The 21,500-nt window shown below is 36.5% G+C and overlaps 2 protein-coding genes across 5 annotated transcripts in view; both read left to right on the top strand.

The window, feature by feature from the left end:
- LOC145662976 (uncharacterized) overlaps positions 1 to 21,500 on the top strand; it is a gene marked incomplete at its 5' end in the record, with an annotated part of 292,449 nt that overhangs the window by 218,365 nt on the left and 52,584 nt on the right.
- LOC145662169 (2-acylglycerol O-acyltransferase 2-like) overlaps positions 1 to 21,500 on the top strand; it is a 37,226-nt gene that overhangs the window by 13,585 nt on the left and 2,141 nt on the right. Inside the window, exons 2-5 of the mRNA XM_081727502.1 lie at positions 3,479 to 3,709; positions 9,428 to 9,693; positions 13,110 to 13,284; positions 16,223 to 16,422. Of these exons, the coding sequence (XP_081583628.1) occupies positions 3,486 to 3,709; positions 9,428 to 9,693; positions 13,110 to 13,284; positions 16,223 to 16,422 (865 nt within the window). The 5' untranslated portion in view covers positions 3,479 to 3,485. The remainder of the gene's footprint in view (positions 1 to 3,478; positions 3,710 to 9,427; positions 9,694 to 13,109; positions 13,285 to 16,222; positions 16,423 to 21,500) is intronic.

Here is a 21,500-nt window from a genome sequence, read left to right as displayed (position 1 = left end):
ATCAGATGGCAACGCGAGCAGACACCTGTGTTTCTTTTCCCTCTCGTATGAGGAAGAAGCCATTTCTGGGCAGGAAATGAAATGAAATCTTTAGTTTTACGTCCCACGGTTATGCCGGTTAGGCTAAAGGAGACGAGGACGATGAGAAATGAATGAAAAAAAAAGAAATGAAATCTTTGAGTTTTACGTCCCACGGTTATGCCGGTTAGGCTAAAGGAGACGGTGATGATGAGTAATGAATGAAATAGTGGAATGAAGAAAGTGGGAGGAAACGGGAGAACCCCGAGAAAACCAACGCACACGGTGTTTGTCCACCACAAAGTTCACTTGGCGGGGGCGAGAAATGAATGAAAGTGTGGAATGAAGAAAGTGCGAGGAAACGGGAGAACCCCGAGAAAACCCACGAGCACGGTGTTTGTCCATATCTGGACAGGGTATTGACATGTGATGAGAACAGGGTAATGTACGAAGCTCCATCATTGGTTAGCATCCCATGAACTGGTTCTAAAACAGCCGAAATCAGTACTGCACCAGTCCCTGTGTTTTTGGTAGACTGCTCGCGGCATCGTGCATCGGGAACTGCTACCAGCTGGCCAAAGCACTAATGCAACTGTGTACTGTCAGCGGTTGAGCCGTGTTCAAGAAAAATTCAAAACGCTGGAGCCAGCACTTCTGAATCGCAAAGAGGTCCTCCTGTTACAGGACAACAGTAAGCCCCACGTGGGTATGATGGCCCGGGACACCATTCTAGGAAACACTATTGCATCCGCCATACTCCATGGACATTACACTGTTTGATTATCACCTGTTGTATTCCTTGGATAATCACTTTAGAGGACGCTAGTTCCAATTCCTAGTAGAGGTGAAAAATGCACTTGATACCTTCTTCGCTTCACGGCCCATCAAGTTCTACCGCTATTGAATCTATGACCTTCCAGAAAGTCGGCAAAATGTCGTCGATGCTGATGGGGACTATTTTTGATGTTCCAGGTACGTCTTAGTTGACATATTGATGTTCGAACGTGGAGGGTGAAAAAGCGATAGAACTTTCTTGGTTACCTTTATAGGTGTTTACAAAAGTTCTTAAAGTATATTGAAAATCAGATGAAGGTTATTTTAATGAAATTAAGTAATTACAGAGAATAAAATTTTAGAATGTGTGACAACCGAAGAGAAAACAGAATCAAACCACTTTATTAGGATGTGTATAGATAGTCATATCCGCTACATCCTTTAGTTACACCTATGCTTCTTATACAGTATTTCAACCACCAGCCATATATCATAAAAACCTTACCATTCTTAATCTATGCTGGATGAATAGGGGAGGTGGGGGCATAATGGACACTTTAAGGTTTAAATTGAAATAGCAACGTTGCTATGAATGGAAAGTCGATGATTTAGCAGTACAATATCCTTTATTCTTTCTTCTACATATGTAAATAGGTGGAAGCCGTGAAAATTTTACAAACAAGTTCTATATGCAAATAAATGGACCTATTGTGAATGACCGTTTTACCCCAACCCCTGGGTAAAATGGCCCATCCTTGGAACATATACATATTAACCAATATTATGGTCTGCTTCAATAAGAAAATGCTAGTTTCCTTATTCATTGAAAATGTTAATGAAACAATTAGTTGTACAACTATAAAACAATGAGCGGAAAACTATAAAAACGAAAATAAAACTAAATGAAAAAGAAAACACGAAGTGGAATAGAGGGACTATCAAAAAGTTTCGAGAATATGTCTCTAACATGCCAACAAATAAAAAAACAAGGACACATGCTCGATCACAAGAAGCACTGATTTCATACTATACATAGGGTAATATATTACCCTGCTCATTTCTTGAAGGGGCCATTTTGCCCCAATCCCGATGTAATTTTCAAACACCCTTTATCTGCTATCCACCATCTTCCACAACGAAATCATGCATGATTCTTTGATGGCCAAACTTTTCTCACTATCTATGTGTGTACCATGTTCAACAACAGGTAGAATATTCACTATATACCTTATATCGACGTACCATGAAAATGGTTTTCTCCGCTTATTTCACACGCTATTGAAGGTAGCGACGTCTCCGTTTCTAAACACTTCGTGCCACACTAACTACGACTTCTGCAATAGTACCAATTCTCTGTCACCAGAGAAACACCGCAATATACCGGGATGACCATCTTGCCCCGGGGAGTCATTATGCCCCCACTTCCCTTATTCCCCATAATCTTTCTTCATAATCATTCTTTCTTGGGAAATTATTTTCTACATTAACTTACACTGCTTTTTTTTATTTCATCATACTACCATGCACTAAGACGTTACCTAGGTCGTTTCTAATCTCTTAGTATTCAATGAAAAATTGTTTTTATGTATTGATCTCATTTCCTCTTGCAGTAAAAGTATGTCCGGCATATTCCACTTCAATGTCTTTATTTACATGTCTTTACTTCAAGAATTTAAAATCTAAGATTTCGCGACACACCCGATAGGACTGCGCGATATACCGTTTGGGAGCCATTGTACTGGGGAATTATTGAAGAACGCAAGCATCTGCGTGGAATTTCAGTGACAGAGTGTGAAAGTACGTTCACAAAAATGATTTTCATTTGAATAACGTCAGTTTTAAAACGTAGACCTTCATCATATTTTCCTTTCATTTGGTTTGTTTTGTTGTAATCCATGAAATAACACTTAGTTTACTTTAAGTATTTTTTTTAAAAAAGAAATGTTTTGGTTCAAATTACAAAATATGATTTCAAAAACCGTTCGATTTTCTTGCTGAAGCTAGTTTTAAAATGGAATAAAATATTACAGAAAAATGACATTAAAAAAATATGGCTAAATCCATCAAATACCAAAAATATGTTACTTTATGAGGAATAGAAACCAACAAATTTAAACCAGTATAAGCTAGGTAAAACTTTCTTCCCGTTTACATTGGGAACAAGCGAAATGATATAAACCTCTGGGCCTAATAATAAAATTTCTATCTGGATTAAATTTGCGCATAATGAAGTCAGGCTTAGAGTTTACCCATTAGGGAGGGCTCTATTCTTCTGAAATTTTCAGTTCTTTATTTACAGGAATATTTGTTCAAAACATCAATAGTCAAGAGTGTAAGATAAACTGACTCTTTCGTCCAAAACAAAAATTGGCCGCCTTGTCTTACTGTTCTGGCTGTAGGCCTGGATGTAGTTAACTAATGGACTTCAGTTCAGGTTATAGTTCACTGATAGACTTCAGTTTCTGCTGCATTGAGCGTAAGAATTCTTAAGTTATAGAGTTAATTGGTTATAGTTCACTGATAGACTTTAGTTACTGCTGCATTGAGCGTAAGAATTCTTAAGTTATAGAGTTAATTGCTTATAGTTAAGAATGAGTAGCTTTTTGAACAATAGGAGCCAACTTTTAACAGACAAAAATAAAGAAGTAGAAATTATTATTGGATTCTCTGTTTTCATACATTTCAGATTCGGAATGAAGCATTTTGGAATTCAGTGGGCGCCATTGGATGTCCCGATGGAACGAAGACTGCAAGTGCTGGCAGCATATTTCTGTATCGTCGCATTTCTAGGGTCAGGTCTTTTGGCCTTATTCGTCTTATCGTACCTGCTATTATGCACTCAGTATTATTATATTACCTTATTATATGTAACATGGGTCTTCTATGACAGGAATCGCTGCGAGACTGGAGGCTGGAAGTAAGCAATAAAAAGTTTTTACGGTTTCAGTTACTTAAAACTATAGTTGAAATGTTGTTCTTTGTCGAATAATGCCATATTATTGCGTGTATAAGCTTCATTTTCTTAGAACTATCAAAAGTTAAGACGTTGTTTAGAAGATCGGTTCATTTAATTCCCGGTCTGATGTTGCACAAGACAAAGAGGACAATTTACCACCTATTCGTGTTTATCTTCTTCAAAGTACTGCACCTACACGCCGATTCCAACGTTTTCGCAGCGATTGGAGGAAGTCCTGCAACGCCTCTTACGAAATGTAATAAAGTTTCCTGGTCGTGTTATCCTGGGTGTCCTGGTTTCCGTCTTAAGATAGTTTCCAATGTTGGGAACATGGAAAAAACTCAGGGAACTAAAACTGGCGAATAAAGGGAAAGACGGAGATGTTTTTGGTCAAGTAGGTGGACACCATTCCTCATGTGTGACACAGTAGATTGTCACGGTGCAAAACATCACTATCCAAATGCCGATTTGTCTTACCAGTTGCGACTAATAGAATCCTTAATCGTTACAACACAGTTGTGTAGACCTCATTATTGATAGCTTGGCCACGAGGAACAAAATCGTTATGCACAATCCTGAACATCTTATAATTAGAATCAGAAAACTCTCACCTGGATCGGGCTTATCTGGCATTTTTAGGTAGGCGACTTTCATTGGGATATTACCTTGGTTTCGGAGTTACACCCGTAAACCTATGACATCATATCTGAAGGTAGTCGATGATAGGAGATTATGCTAGCATCTAAGTGTGATGCTGTGCACGTACTTACCGTAACTCTTACCTAGTAATATATACAGTATTTGAAGAATGAGTCATTACTGATGTTGAGTTGAAATTTTCGCAGTGTTTTGTAACAAGTGTTTGTGCCAAATTGGCAAGAAGGGATATGCAATTTTAAGTGTGTTCACACTTTTTCAACCATTATGTGAATTAAAGTTTATAATATTTACCACGATTCTGTTGTTGCTAGAAATTTATATCCTTTTTATTTTGTTCCCGACGAACGTTCCGCTTGTTATTCCAGCATTACCCTCATGGATACATTAAAATATTTCTTTTGATACTATATATATCACATGAAACTTTAATTGGTCACTATATGGTCAATCCATACGAAGTGGTCCAGAGGTGGTTGATCCACCATCTCTGAAAATTATAAAAATTTGAATGTGATGAACCGTGTGTATGAGAAGGTCAATAACATCATTCACGTTGTCGTATGTACAAGTGTTCCTGAATGCGGCCATCTTTGTTGTCGGTGGAGTGCCAATTTTTGCATTTGCAAGCGTTTACGAAAACTACAGTTGCTCAGGACGTACGAATCAGACGAACACCAAACAAAAACGAATGATTATAGGAGAGACTGAGGTACATGGAGAATATAAACTTTTGCGTCTAAATAAATATGTGCAGTTGGAAACCAATACATGAAATCACCAGAAAAACTACAGAAAATTACACTTTTAAAGAGGCTGTATTTGGGAATGACATAAAGTGAGGGGTTCATAAGTTTTGTGCTGAATACTATTGCATGCAAAGAGTCTGCTGAAATATCCACAGCTATGATACTGCTGGCAACGTAGATTTATGGGGTCCGAAAGTTGAAGTTTGTGATTTTGATGCCATTTTTGGGGCGTAATATCTCAGGAGGGCAAAGTGCTAAAAATTGCTGCTTATGCCACAAAGTAATTCTGTATGTGAATAAACTATTGCAAAAAAAATTATGACTGATATTACATGGATAAAAAAGTGAGGAATGTTTAAAATGATAAGAAAGCACGTGTGTGACAATGGTTGTAGCGCGGAAAAAATTAAATGTTTGGATATGTTTCACGTTAGATCTCAAAAACTATGCATGATTAGGCCCACTTTTGTTTGTGTTTAGTTGTGCAAAAGCTTGCGAGTGGCGTTTGTTTCATCTTACTAGCTCCATGATCATTACCACGTCTATATGGTAAGGGGGTTAGCTCCCCCTTACTCCATGACATACATCGTCGAACTGGACCGTAGTATTCAGGCATTTAATGTGTCAGCAAAGTATCATTGAAATCCGATCAGAGTTACGGAAGTTATATTAACATATTTTTCACAATATTGCGTCATATAGGGTAGACTAGATTTTGGCTAGCTGGAGACCCCTCCCCCAGACCTACACGTTTGCTCGGCCTACGGCCCCGAACCTCTGAAAGCTACAATTCTACCAAATTTCAAGTTTCTTTTCGTATTTCATATATCTAAAAGATTAGATTTTGTATCACAAGAAAACACCCATTTAAATAACATGGGAATTACTTTATTCCCCCAATAGATACATTAAAATTTAAAAATATTCACGTTTGGCAATTTTCTTGTTGTTTAGTCAGAGAAGTCTACGATCATGCGAAATTCCATCTTTCTAATCCTGCTGGAAGGGCCTAAATATTCTGGGATGTAGAAGATGTCCCATATAAATAACGCTGGGAAGTCTTTTCAGTTCTCCATAAAACCTCTCTGCAGTTGAACATTTTATTTTTGGTGATTTACTTAAGTAACGCTAACAGAAACGTACAAGCATATCAAATTTCAAGTTTTTATTCCAATTACAAGTACTTAAAATATGAGATTATAAGTCAAAAAAGGGTTCAATTAAATAACATAAAGAATTTCTTCATCCCCCCTAAAAATTAAAAATATTAACTTTTGGTAATTTTCGTGTGAGTTAATACTTGAAAGCTACAATCATGCTAAATTTCAACTTTCCACGTCAATCGGAAGTATCCCTTTATTTTATGTCAGATCATGTAGTTTTATATATAGTTAGGATAGATATAAAGCAGCCTATTGAACATATTAACTTCCGTAACTGGGATTGGATTTCAATGTCACTTTGCTGATACATAAATTGCCTTAATACCGTTATCCAGTTCGACGATACGTATCGCGGGTGCAAAGGGGAGCTAACCTCCTTGCCATATAGATGTGGTAATGATGATGGAGCTAGAAAGATGGAACAAACACCACTCGCAAGCTTCTGCACAACTGAACACAAACAAAAGCGGGCCTAATTGCTGCACCATGCATAGCTTTTGAGATCTAGCATGAAACATTATCAAAACATTTAAATTTTTCCAGGCTACAACCATCGTCACATACATGCTTTCCTATCATTTTTACCATGTCCTCACTTTTTTATCCATGTAATATCAGTCATATTTTTTTTTGCAATAGTTTATTCACATACAGAATTACTTTGTGGCATAAGCAGCAATTTTTAGCACTTTGCCCTCCTGAGATATTACGCCCCAAAAATGGCATCAAAATCACAAACTTCAACTTTCGGACCCCCATAAATCTACGTTGCCAGCAGTATCATAGCTGTGGATATTTCAGCAGACTCTTTGCGTGCAATAGTATTCAGCACAAAACTTATGAACCCCTCACTTTATGTCATTCCCAAATACAGCCCCTGGCGATTTCATGTATTGGTTTGCAACTCCACATATTTATTTAGACGCAAAAGTTTATATTCTCCGTGTATCTCAGTCTCTCCTATAAATATTTGTTTTTGTTTGGTGTTCGTCTGATTCGTTCATCCTGAGCAACAGTAGTTTTCGCAAACACTTGCAAATGCAAAAATTGGCACTCCACCGACAACAAAGATGGCCGGCATTCAGGAACACTTGCACATAAGAAAACGTGAATGATGTTATTGACCTTCTCATACACACGGTTCATCACACTCAAATTTTTATAATTTTCGGAGATGGTCGAGCAACCATTTTCAACATTTTTGGACCAAATCAGATGGTTTGACCCTATACAGGCCCGTGTCCAAGAGGGTCTACGGGGGTAGGGCCCCACCTAAATTTTTACAGGCCCGCCTCTAAAATTTTCACGGTACTCTTGCGAATGAACTATAATATGGTGTGAACTATAATATGGTTATATCGGTCCCCCTAACTTCTACCGCCCCCTACAGTTTTCGGCTGGCTACCGGCCTGTCACTATACGATACCCCTGAAGATAATAGTAGTACGAGTAGGAAATCGACAGTCTCTGTACACAAGTTTCCAAAAAGTTTTTTTTTTTTTTTTTTTAAAATAAGAAGTGAAAACCTTACCATCTGTATCTCACTATTATTAGGCTATTGATAAATATGAACATCCTAGATTCAGTCTTACAAGGGGCATCACCCGATTCTCCGGCTCCGATTTCAATGATTTATTTTTCTGATAGAGGACATGTATAGCATTATTTGTGATGACAGAAATTTTTGCCATGGTGCATGTTTCCTATTTTTAAAAAATAATTTTTAAGAGTTGTGATGTGGTTATTAGAGATTACTGCAGAAGAATCCCAACACTATTCATGAACTGACAAATCGCAACTCTTAAAAAATGTAATAAATTTAGAAAACATGAGCCATAGCAACAATTACAATCTTGAAGCATGCGGTGAAAATTAGAAGTGTTGCCAGTTTGAAAGATCGAATAATGGACGTTTGATGCACATTAGATGCAGTCCTAAATTCATAATGGTTAACTATAGAACAAAAATAAGCATACCATTGGCTTTTTGGGAACATTTGCTATTAAAATGATGTGTCACATGCTATGGTTTTCATTTTTCAAAATTTCACTTCAATTCAAAATAGCGGATTTCAAGATGGCTGCCGTCAAGGTTACCCTTATCGTACCACTTGCCTCTAGGCATATGTATTACTGAAGCTTTTATGCACTTATTATCATTAATACGCGGGTTAGAAGCAGAGGTAAGGGACTTACGCACATAGTAACTATAAGCAATTAATATGCCTGTAACTTTTCCCCAAAAGGGCGTATCTTAAAACTAACTTCACCATTGTTTTCCTAATTAAATTCTAGCCCGAAATCATGTATCATATTACCCTATTCCTATTTTAAAAACTTGACCTTAATTGAGAATGGTGGATTTCAAGATGGCTTCCGTCAAGGTCATACCTACCGTACAACTTCCCTCTAGGCCTTATATATATCTATATGGTTGTTCTTTCATTAACACTCCGTTTACAAAGGGTAGTAATGGACTTCTGCAATAATCTCTAATAACCTCATCAAAACACTTTATAATTCTCTCTCTCTCTCTCTCTCTGCACCATGGCAAAAATTTCTGTCATCACAAATAATGAATACATGTCCTTTATCAGAAAAAAATCATTGAAATCGGAGCCGAACAATTGGGTGATGTCCCTTGTTAGGCACAGTTATTAGTAACCTACTGAGTTCACTTAACCCTTAGCACACCAAGCGGGATCCTCTAGGGACCCCAGAGGGTGATATTTGGTGACACTGCTGCAGCTATAAGAACCAATTTACTCTCGACTTTTATACGTGCCTTGCATCATTTTGGGATATCTACTACATAACTAGATCAACGATACGTTCGTTAAAAAAGTGTAAAAAAATATGTTGAGAAATTAAAATAATATTTGGGGTCCCTAGAAGATTCCAGCTTGGTAAACAACGTTGACGATTTAGGCTTGGTACGTTAAGGGTTTAAAAAAATGTACTGTGCTTCTATTTGAAACGTTTTCCTCTGTTTGGTGAAGCCTTGCATTTTTATTCCTAATTATAATCTTTAATTATACTCTGGCAACTATTAATTTACTATTTAATGATAAATCATAATTGACTATTTATAATGTCTCTTTTTTGTTTCAGATTAGAATCAATGAGGAACTTAAAATGGTGGAAGTATTATTGTGATTATTTCCCGATAAGTTTAGTGAAAACCGCCGACCTTGATCCGAGCAAAAATTATTTATTTTGTTGTTTTCCTCATGGAATTGTTTGCTCCGGAGCTTTCGGAAGTTTTGGAACGAATGCCATGGGGTTCAAAGAAAAGTTTCCTGGTTTGACGTCGTACGTTCTTACGCTCCACACTAACTTTTTTGTGCCTGGACTACGTGAATTAGCATTAAGTTTAGGTAAGTTTAACACATACAGTATATCGCAAATTTTACTTGGAACTACTGTCAAATTTAAATTGATATATTCTCTCAGTGAAATTTAAACTGATATATTCTCTCAGTCAAATTTAAACTGATATATATTACAGACCAGAAAATTGAGGACAGAAAATGTAAGCAAAGTTTTGAAGTCCTTTATACTAATATCACTACAGGCGCGTAATGTGTTGGAATTTGAACGTTATTTTTTATAAAACACAATGGTCAATAACGAGTGTATCGACTGTGTTAATATGAGTCAATGTGTTAGCAGAGAGCAGTGGAACGATGGTATGTTCATTGTATTGTGAGGCTCCAATAACGCCGAACGTGATGAATGCAATGGCGTTACTGTTTGGGTTAAAGCTGCCACCTCAGAATGCAATATCTGCTTTCCAAGCCACTTGCATATACCCAGTCAATCCTTTAGTACTATCAGAAACAACCTTTGCACCAATTGCCATCTCTTCAGTGTTTCCGACACAAGCTCCTACTGCATTGGACAACAATAACCAGCCATCCACTGAAGATTTCAACGGTCCCCAACCAACAGTCAGCATCATTTGCATGTATTTGTGATCCTGTAGCTAATACTTCGTCTAAGTCTTATTACTCTACATCTTCTAGTGACAGCTATTCCAACTCCAAAACTCAACAGACTTCTTCCTGAAAGGAATAGACGAACAAAAGTCCAAGCAGTGATAGTGTATAGAAATCTGTTTAACGAAAACTTTAAGGATACAGGACAACTTTGAAAGCGGTGGACGAAAGAAAGGGGGTACTTGTAAAAAGAATGGCGAAGGTAAAAGTTAAAAAAATGTCATTACAAAAATAGCTTCTACTATTGTGTTACTTGCAAAGGGCACTATTACGTCGATGTTCTTAAAACTATTGATTGGTTGCAATGTGGAGCCTGTAAGGGGTGGTAACTAGTTCAACTATTTCTGTGGAAATGGAATCGGTTTCGGAGAACAACGAAGCACTATTCTGGTCAGAAATAGAACAAGTTTTGGAAAAACTAAAACTGGTTTTGAGGAAAACCGGTTTCCGTGAAAATCGAATCGGTTTAGGAAAAACTGAAACCGGTTTCGGTGAAAACCAAACCGATTTTTGGAGAAAACTGAAACCGGGTTCGGTGAAAACCGGTTTCGGCGAGAAACCGATTTTTGAAAATGTTCAAAACCCGGTTTTGGTTTTCTAAAAATTGGAAATTGAAAAATCGGTTTTTCTGCCCACTACTAGTTTAGATTAGAGTTGTGTAAAGAGCGAATGATTTTATCCTGCAACCAGAAGATTTTAGTGTGTAACAATGCTAATTGATTTTAAGCTGTTATTCAGTTCTTCCAGGCAGATATTGGTATTTTGTCCCGTAATACACTTGCATATGCATGATGGATTTTGTCTTTTGCCAAATTACTAGTGCAAACTAGTCTCATTTGGTAGTAATCAACCAATAAATAGTAAATAAGTATTCAATAAAGAAGATTTTTGATATTTTCATCTGTGTTTATTTTTGCTGACTGTAAGAACTCAGGATTATTGCAATATGCAATAGAAGAAAAGCATAAATTTTGTTTGGAAATGCGTCGGCAGGTGCGTCATTTAGGAGGGGCAGGAGTGGCAATTGCCCCCGCCAAGAGTTTGAGGAATACATATAATTTAATCGACTGTCTACTAATATACTAGTTCAAAACATGAAAGTCTTATGTCGGTGATGCTCTTGCCCCCCTCAAGCGAAATCTGAAATGACACTCCTGTGCGTCAGTCGTATATAGATTCACTCATGGATATAAAAGATTTAACGGTGTTAATGTAAAGGTGGTAAGCCTCATTTTTATTTTTTTTTCCAGGAGAGAGAAAAAAAGTAATTTCTGAATTCAATTTACATCGTTGCAAGCTTATTATGTTACTAGATCACAAAACTACTTATTTTTTGTTTGACAAGGAAATCACTCCCACAAATTACTAACAGGCATAAATATGTTTTAAAAAAAATGTCAGATATTGAGGGTTACGCTGTTTTACTTTGTAGCTATTTTACTTTGTAGTTTAAGCTAATAAATGAACACATTTTTATATTAATATAACCAATGTAATTATTATTTCGTGATTATCCCATGAACCTGTGAAAGATTAGTAGTTTTTGTTCCTACGTAATTCTCAATATCTATTTTTTTTTAAATTCTTAAATGTATATCTGAAACATATATTCATCGTCATTTTGCTCACTCTGCATCATACACTTGGTTTTCTTCGTCTGTTTCATTTAAACAGCCCGAAACATCGTTTTTCTTGAGAAGCATTTTGTACTCCTTATGCTATCTCGAAGGAATAACTCCCTTTACGAGCAAAGCTATTCAAATCTTTATATTTCTGTATTGCTAATGGGAGACAGTTATGGTGGAGGGTTTTAGTTGGCAACTTTCCTTTATCTGATTCCAACTACTCGCTAAGCAAAAGTACGTTTATTCTAAAAAAAAAATATTAGCGTGTAACACTTTCACCAATTTTGCACTTTGGTTTTATCAGACACTATCGATATTATACCGATATCATGTCAGAAGCACCCGGACAAAAGAGCGAGAACAGAAAGGCCCGAGTCAAAACGGCCTGCAGCAAAAGAGCCCAGCTCAAAAGACGCCCACGAAAATAGGGACCCATGTCAAAAAAGCCTGGGATACAGCATGAGTACTACTACTCTGAAGGTAAATGCAATCAGTGCGCAAGAAATATCAGTAAAGAAAGAAAATAAAAAGGAAAAGAAAAAAGAAAGAAAAAACGGATGATGTATCATAAATCTTATTTATTGAATTGTAAATGTTTCCGAGAAAATTATGTCTAATACATAACAAATAGCATTATTTGTATTACATACCGTTTCGTGATGAAATTGACTTCTGAATCATTAATGCTTCCACTGGGTTCGAACCTTGGTCAGGGAAACTCTTAATTCAAATCACGATGTGAGCTCATGTGGTTCAAATCCCTATTGTGCTGTAGATTCACAGCTCATATATATTTACTATTCCATGTATTGGAATTACAATTTCATGTATAAGAATTATTAATTGTCAATTTATATTGATTTTTTAACGGTCCTTTTGAGCAGCGAGGTTGTAAGAGACAGTACATCTGTTTAGAGTGGTATCGAAAGCATTGCATGGCTTCTATCCGAAGCAAGTATACCTGAAGTCAAACCCAGCACTATACTCACAGAAAGTATATATGCATTAGCCACTCAGCTTCCAGCAAGCACTTGTGTTGATTTGCATTGGTTCCTCGGGAACTTAAATTTCCCTACATTAAAATCCATGTATAAAACTTATTTGTTACTTTAGCATAGAAGTTTATTTGAAACTTTGATGAAAATTCTAATAGAAAGCAGTATTTTGCAGGTATATGCTCTGCATCGAAAGAAAGCATCACATATCTTTTGAGTAAACCAGGAGGAGGTAATGCGGTTGGCCTACTTGTAGGAGGTGCTCAGGAAGCACAATATGCTCGTCCTGGATGCCAAACGGTGGTCCTGAAGAAGAGGAGAGGATTCGTGAAACTTGCTTTGAAAACTGGGTGCTTAAAATTAAATTTATTTCTTTTTTATTCAAATAGCTTTTATTTCTTTTATATCTGACACCAAGAAAAGGCAAGAAGTGTAGATCAATCTGGGTGTAGAAATACGACTATCAGCAGCCGAGAATTTTTCGAATAAATGAGTAAGCAGCTGTAACTGGAGAACAAAATGTTGGATTAAAGTCGGGTAAAAATTAATGTTCATTTTTTTAAATTAGTCATTATATTAATAGACAAATTGATGGGATGCAAGAGCGGCAAAAGGATGACCCCCAAAGGAATGACGAATTCCTGAGGTATGTTATCAAAGATTGAATGAGGAAAATAAACTATGTCCAAGTGTAATATTTCAACGAGTAAAAATTATAGTCGAGTTGAACACTCTTAGGAGTCGAAAGAAGGAGAGCTAGACATATTTTGATTGACCTAGTTTGTCCGTTTTGTCCTCGAGATTTTGTTTTTGAATTATGACTGCTTATAAATTTGCTCGATAAATTTTCGGATGGTCTTAGTGCCGAAAGATAGTTTTTCATCACTCAGGGTGCTCTATGCTTTTTATCTCATCTTAGTGTCAGGAATCACAAAAGTTGTTGGAGCAGTTTCGAAATACCTTGTCTATAAATTATGATTATTTACATTTGATTATTAAGTATTAGAACTATACATATATATATATATATCACAAGATTTGTCGTTTTTCATCAAATTCGGGTCATTTTAAATAGATTTTGCATAAGAATAGGTAACCATTAAAATTCCAGTTCTTTTCAAATGAAACTAAAAAATAACTCCCCACATAGTTCAGCGGCTAAAAATTATGACTATAACACAGACGATGCTCATGCCAAGCCACGTAGTAGATATCATTTTACGTGGTTGTGGAATCTAAATGCTGCAAAGTAGAAGACGAATAGTTTTATCCAATTTTTTGTTTAATCTAGAAATAACTTTCTATACTAAAGTTTGGGCGAATCTATCACTGTCCATTGTTAATTAACCAATTTCTTATTATACTATGTTCGTATAACATATAGGTCCTATACATTCATATTAATAAACTACACCTTACATAATTATACTGTTTGTTTACAAAGTTGCACAAAACAATGCAATTATGGGACAGCTAATATCAGACAAATCAAGAAAAGTATGTTGATCGACTTTGTCATATTACTTCATATTTGTAAAATACTAGCATCGATTACCTGCTTCGCTGGGTTAATATGAAAATATAAGTGGTGCACAACTCCGTATCTCATGTGTTCGGTACCGTGAGATATGCTGTTTTCGTTTTTAGTGCTACACACTTAAACGGCATCGGAAAGATCACTGTTCATCTCAGCGACCACGAAAACTATGGATTCGACTCTAATATGGGTTATATTTGATGTTTTAAGTATTTTCCTTTCCCCTCCCCCAATTGATGGGGCTGAATTTGGATGTAAACGGGATCGGAAGTGTCATTGTTCTCAGCGACCACGAAAACTATAGATTTGACACTAATATCGGTCGTTTTCGATTATTTATAAATGCTCCTCCTCCTCCTTCCTCTCCTAAGTTGTACCGTCAAAGTGATATGACAAAATCATAACGGGTGGCTCAAGAGTTATTAGGTGTTATTTGTTTTTACATAGTCCCGGGTTCGATCCCAGCCCCCGCCAAGTGAACTTTGTGGTGGACAAACACCGCGTGCGTGGGTTTTCTCGGGGTTCTCCCGTTTCCTCCCACTTTCTTCATTCCACCATTTCATTCATTACTCATCATCACCGTCTCCTTTAGCCTAACCGGCATAACCGTGGGACGTAAAACTCACAGATTTCATTTCATTTTTTTGTTTTTACATATCTCCCCCTCTCCTCCCCCTCCGCAAAGTTCTACCGTTAAAATGATATGATAAAATCCACTCCAGGTGTGAACCTCATCTACGTTGTAAATTTGATTGAGATCGGTCGGGTAGTTCAAGAGTGATCAAGTCACAATGACAGTCACTTTTATTTTAATTTTTTTTACATATATATCTCCTCCCTCTCCCTCCCCCTTCCCTACGTTGTGCCGTCAAAATAGGATGTTAAAATTGTCCTAGGTCCGAACCTCATCTATGTTCAAAATTTGATAAAGATCTGTTGTATGATTCGAGTTATTAAGTTTTATTTATTTACACACACACACACACACACACACACACACACGCACACACACACACACACACACATATATATATATATATATATATATATATATATATATATATATATATATATATATATATATATATATATATATATATATATATATATATATATATATATATACTTTCCCTAGGAAACTTTCCAGTCCCAAACCTCGTCTATGTTGAAAATTTGATTGAGGTCGGTCTGGCTGTTCAAGAGATTAAGAGTCACAAACATAGTCATTTTCAAATTTATAATATAGATTCAAAAGACAATTCATGTACGAGCTGTATTATTAGTTGACTATGCCGAGATTACTTTAGGAATAACTTGAATAAAACTTCGAAAATATAATGTGCTTTCCGGTTTTCATATAGTCGGATTGTTAGTGCACACGTTTTCGTGGTACATATCTAGTAAGTGTACATAATTGTAATGTTGACTAACATTATGAGACAAATTGGAAATAATATAATTAATAGGTAGAGAACCCTAGTCTTAAAAGGAAGACGTAATGTCCATGGGAGTAGGGCTGCATATGCTGACCACATATCACCTTCATAAAAGTCGTATATTAAGACATAGAACTAGAAAGGGTTTAAAGTAACAGAATATAAATAGTTCCAAATTTAGAACGTACATTATTTTACGTATTTGCATATCATGAGATTTCTGGAACACAGTATGTGATACCTAGAGTTACAAACTGCCGACGTAAAATTGCGACTAATTCTGTAACATTTATCTTATTCTTATTTCTTTTACAGAGCTCCACTTGTTCCAGTCTACTCGTTTGGTGAAACAGATATATATGACCAACCACCTAACCCTGAAGGTTCTTTAGTAAGAAAAGCACAAGATTTAGCAAGGAGCACCCTTGGTTTTGTTCCTATCATAATGTTGGGGCGAGGGTTATTCCAGTACACCTTCGGTTTTACTCCCAAGAGGAGACCTGTCACCACAGTTGGTAAGAAAATTCACGACTAACATTTTAATTATGCTTAACAGAAAGATATTGTAATTGGAACTAAACTATTGGAACTAAGGGTTATTATCGATCTTTGGAATAACAGAAAATGTCACTTAAAAAGAAACTGAAAATTTTGATATTTGCTGCTGCTTGTTTAAGGATAACATAATATTATGGTATTAATATATTACGATGCTATTTTCTTTTTACAATATACACGATGCGCAAAACTTAAGAACGAGATAGATAGCATAACAAAACGTTATGTAGTCAGTGGAAAGGAATGGAAGCCCGACAGCATGTTGCCAGAGGTCTTCCACACGTGCATAGCGTAACGTCAGCTTGACTGCAGAGCCGAATAGATCTACTTTCTCAATACGGAGGAGCAGTTGAACGAAAGGAATGAGTCAGTGCGTATCAGCCAGAGAGCTGTTAGGTGGATTTTGGTGCTTCTACTCACAACAACATGGCTCAAAGACAACCTTCGGGTGACCACATGGGGAAGACTCGTCGGGAAACTGGAATAAGAACGACTTGTGACGAGTGTGCCAAGAAATTTGGTATTGCCCACAATATTGTTTCATGTGCATGAGGAACACTCCGAACAACATGTTCTGCTGTGTGAAGGAGAGGTAGTGGTTGACTACGATTAACTACAGCAATAGACAACCACTACATTTTGAAACAGGCTAGAAGGAAGCGAAGCCAAACAGTGGGTGAAATTGCAAGCACAACTAAGAGGACTGCAAGTCGCCCAATTTCACGTTCCACAGTGGTACGTCGATTATATGGGAGTGATCTCTTTAACCGACAGCTATTACGTTGTTTTCCGTTGACACGCGCACATCGGCGACATCGATTGCGATGGTGCCAAGAATATTAAGACTGAAGAGGAGTGAGGTCACTTTTTCTTCTCCGATGAGAACAGATTCAGTCCGAGTAATGATTCCAGACGTACTATTCATCTGGCGAGAGGTGAGAACATAGGATCATTGCCAAACATGATCCGAAGGTTGCCGAACATGAACATGATGATGGTGCAGTGTTTTTGTGTGGGAAGGTATAATGTTGCCTGAGCACACCCATTTCCCAATTTTTGAACGCGATACATTCACCAGTCAACGTTATTGTGACACTGTACTCCTCCACATGCATCTATTCAGAGGTGTAGTCGGCTCAAACCTTTTCTTTATGGTTAATTATGCGCGACAGCATCGTACACTGCAAGGTGGCGAAGCTCTTAGGAAGCTGTTACAGAAGTCTCAAAATGTATTTAGCCACTATTGATTTCAATAGAAGGTATGCGTCAAGAGCCATATGTCACATGACCCCTTTCCCGTATATTCTTCTTACGCTAATTCTGACATGGTGGCTTTTCAGATGTCCCCCTTGATTCACATTACGCCAATTCAGTGGAGCTCTACATGCATTCCTCATATCCAACATTTGACCTCAATCCCTCCACTCGTTTCAAAATTAACATAGCATTTCTAGACATTTTCTACGTTATATCTTCGCAGTTTGCTCTCATTTATCTCCCACCCTGTATACGATCTGCCACTAAACACCCTCTTTTTCTCTGTTTCTTTTGGTGCTGAATTCAGCATTCTCAATCATTTTCAGCAACTGAATTCGCCAAATCGGAATAGTCCCTTGTTAGACTCGAATGAATCAGATAATAAGATATGTGAAATTCAAAAATGAGTAAGTTCTGCATATATAGTTTCTCCGTCTTTCCTCATGCCATATTCCCGTTCATGGCCATTGCGAGTTTCCAGTACATTCGACTGCCTCTCAGTTGTCAATACAAACGTATGTTTTCGAGTGAATTTGCGAGGAAAATAGGACACTTAACTTTCATGCTTATCTTTTCTTCTGGGGGAAATTTTCTGAAATCTCTACGGGATAGAAATGTCTAAGAGATGTCGCAGAAAGGAGTATTTTTCTGATATTTAGTTTATATGAAATTTTCCGATTCTGTAGCAGTATATGCGACTTAGTGTATAGAATAGGTATGTATCAAATGCGTAACAACGGTGTAAATGTAACATTGAACTATAGGCTGAGCGTAAAAGGAGTCTGCAGTTTAGGATTTAAATATTTTTTTCCTTAGTATTTCAAAGCTACAGAAAATGGACTCCAGTCCATTCTGCAATCATCGATTTAATTAAATTTTCTGGATTCTCCCATGGATAAAAGTATCAAAAGAACTAGAATAACTAAATAGGTAAATTAACAGAGCTTCCATGCTTCACGGTCTTCTGCTAACCTCTTCGTCTTCACGTACGATTTTTCTGTTTTGATATCGTCCGTTAATTGTAATCTCCTTCGTCCCCCTCCCTCTCTCTCCTGCCATAGCTTCTAATATGTCCCTCATGATACAGTTTCTTCCAACCAAATATAATGGTAAGAAAATATTCTTCTAGTTCAGCATATAAGACATTATATTAACTAGTTTTTAATTTTGCACGAAGTCATACTATAGGACTGCAGCTAAATATTGTCAACAGCATTACTCTAGTCTCATTAACAAGCTATATTTCAATATAATTAAACAATCTTTTAATTTCCATTTCAAACCAAATGTTTTACCTTCAAAACAATATATATATATAAAGTAAGATAAATCGTTAACAAGGACACTGTATATTTTATATGATACATAGAACTACTCCAATTTTGACATGAAGGTAGAATTTGAGTTGCTTGCAAAGTTGGCTTGTTTCTGCAACCTTAATTTCAAACTAATGCATAATTCCACAAACTGATCGCCAACATTATAACTTCAATGATGATAAAATTAGCTCTATTAATCATCACATAGACACAAACGAACATTATTTTTCGATTTGTTAAGTATTTAATATTAATTTGAACACAATTTGTCCATTTTCGAAATTTGCCTATTTGTATTTTGTCTATTTTACTTACAATCAAACTTGAAGTACAATCACTATAGCGTAATTGTTGCAAGCGTTATAAATCTATGTACTGCCATTATATATATATATATATATATATATATATATATATATATATATATATATATATATATATATATATATACAATATTTGACGACGCAAATTACAGGTTAAGCTTCAAACACGTAGTGAAGCGTGCGTCTTAGTGGTTTAATAAAAGTTTTGGTTAGTGCGTATGTAATACACCATTATATGTAGAACTTTGTTTCACGAGCTATTGGCGCCATCGCAGCTGTGGTTTGAACTTAGTTAAAGTTTCAGAAGAGAAAAGATAATGTTATTCTTATTTGGTGGTAATTTTTTGGAAGAAACCTATTAAACGTCAATTTGAAACTAAACCGAAGTTTTAAACGATTTGAAATATGAGGTAATTTTGTTATTATGAGTAATCAGGTAATTGTAGTATAAATGATATAATGTAATACATTTTAATATAAAAGAGTAAATCCACAGACTTACTCATCAACAGATCTTCGTAACTATTAGGTGTTGAATCTTGAACTTTTGTACAAATGTTCCCTTTTGCAGCCTAGGCTGTAGATAAAACGGGTTTTTTATTAAGTACAAAGCACAAAGGGGGAAAGTGGTGTTTGAATGTTTGTTGCTGTTCGGATTTCCGAAATAGTCAGGAGAACTTTGAAATTTTGAATAAATATTCTTATTACATCCTAGACTCTAGATTAGAGAGATTTTGCAGAAAGCGTTCCCCAGAAGAGATTTTTTTCTTCTATGATGTAGTTTTGCCAAAGTGGAAACTGGATCCAATTGGCTAAGGATAGAAGTCAGTGGAGAGCTTTTGTGAACGCGACATTGAACCTGCGGGCAAGGTGACCAGACGTCCCGTTTTAGCCGGGACAGTCCCTTTTTTCCAACCGTTGTCCCGTTTTTTTCTGATTCTCGAACAAGACGCCTAAATGTCCCGTTTTTAAGTAAAAATGACCTAGGTGTTCCGTAATTATTATTCAAAATATAAATCGTCAATGCAAATTCTACTCTTTGCCGTACCAAGACTCGTTGTCAAGGTTCAGCCGTGTCTAGAACTTCTGAATTTTCAAATGGGAATTGAGTGTTCGTGGTTCAAGTGGGAATTCTGACTGTTCAACTAGTTAAAAGAATTGTTGCGTTGAACTTGCAATCGGGAACCATTGTTTGTTGTGTGGTACACGTAGAGTTAGAAACGGTGTGTTATCACTCTTACTCGTGTATTTTGTAAATTGAGAACACTGCTGAGTCCCAAAATGCAATCTGGAAGTCAGATATACCCCCCCCCCCTAGTCGATTCGTATACGTCCCGTTTTCGCAAATGAAAATTCTGGTCACCTTGCCTGCGGGTTCCATAAGCCATAGAGTTAGTTACTTAGTTTTACATAGGAAGAAGACGGGATGAAACATACAGGGTAAATCAAAATGATCCAATCCATTTTTAAAAATTTATTGTGAGTCTAATAAACATACGTTAGTGTAGACATGTGCTTCGATTCGTTTAAAAATTTAGTCTCCACACAGTGTTTCCACTTTCTACCGCTAAGAGTCAGCAATGAGCATGAAATGAATTCCTGATATTGACTGCAACATGCCGTGTGCCGTGTTACGTGAAGTGCTCACAAAGAACCCTTGCGATATGTTTGATGAAAACTTTGTCCGCCTTATGCAGAGTCGTTTTGACGTTTGATTAGCGTGATACTAAAGGCCAGACTACTGCAGGAAACATATGTTAGTTGAACGCTTTAGTATGGCACTAATCACGCGTCAGAACGACTCTGCATAAGGCCCTGTAAGTTTACCTTTCTTAGCACATGTCTCACAATAGCATATGTTTAGTAGATTTCACAGAATACATTTCTGCAATCCGCTTTATCTTTCTGACTTGCCCTGTATTGTCTGCGGTATCACACGGGGCTCTTATGGTAGTATAATAAAATATAAACTTTTATGCATGGTCAAAAGGGGTTAAGTTACAACAGTACGTTGTATATTTGTATATTTTTACTACTTGTAAATCCTTATTTTATTAGGGCGTAAGAGATTTTAAAATATGTACTAGGCTGATTATGTAATTCGAAGAAGAAAAACAGAAATATATTAATTATAAT

This window comes from Thermobia domestica, chromosome 10 (assembly GCF_964235325.1).
Source record: "Thermobia domestica chromosome 10, izTheDome1.hap1.1, whole genome shotgun sequence".
Classification (NCBI taxonomy): domain Eukaryota; kingdom Metazoa; phylum Arthropoda; class Insecta; order Zygentoma; family Lepismatidae; genus Thermobia; species Thermobia domestica.
The sequence above is the reverse complement of the archived record's forward strand: the minus strand, read 5'-3'. Positions and strand labels throughout refer to the sequence as shown.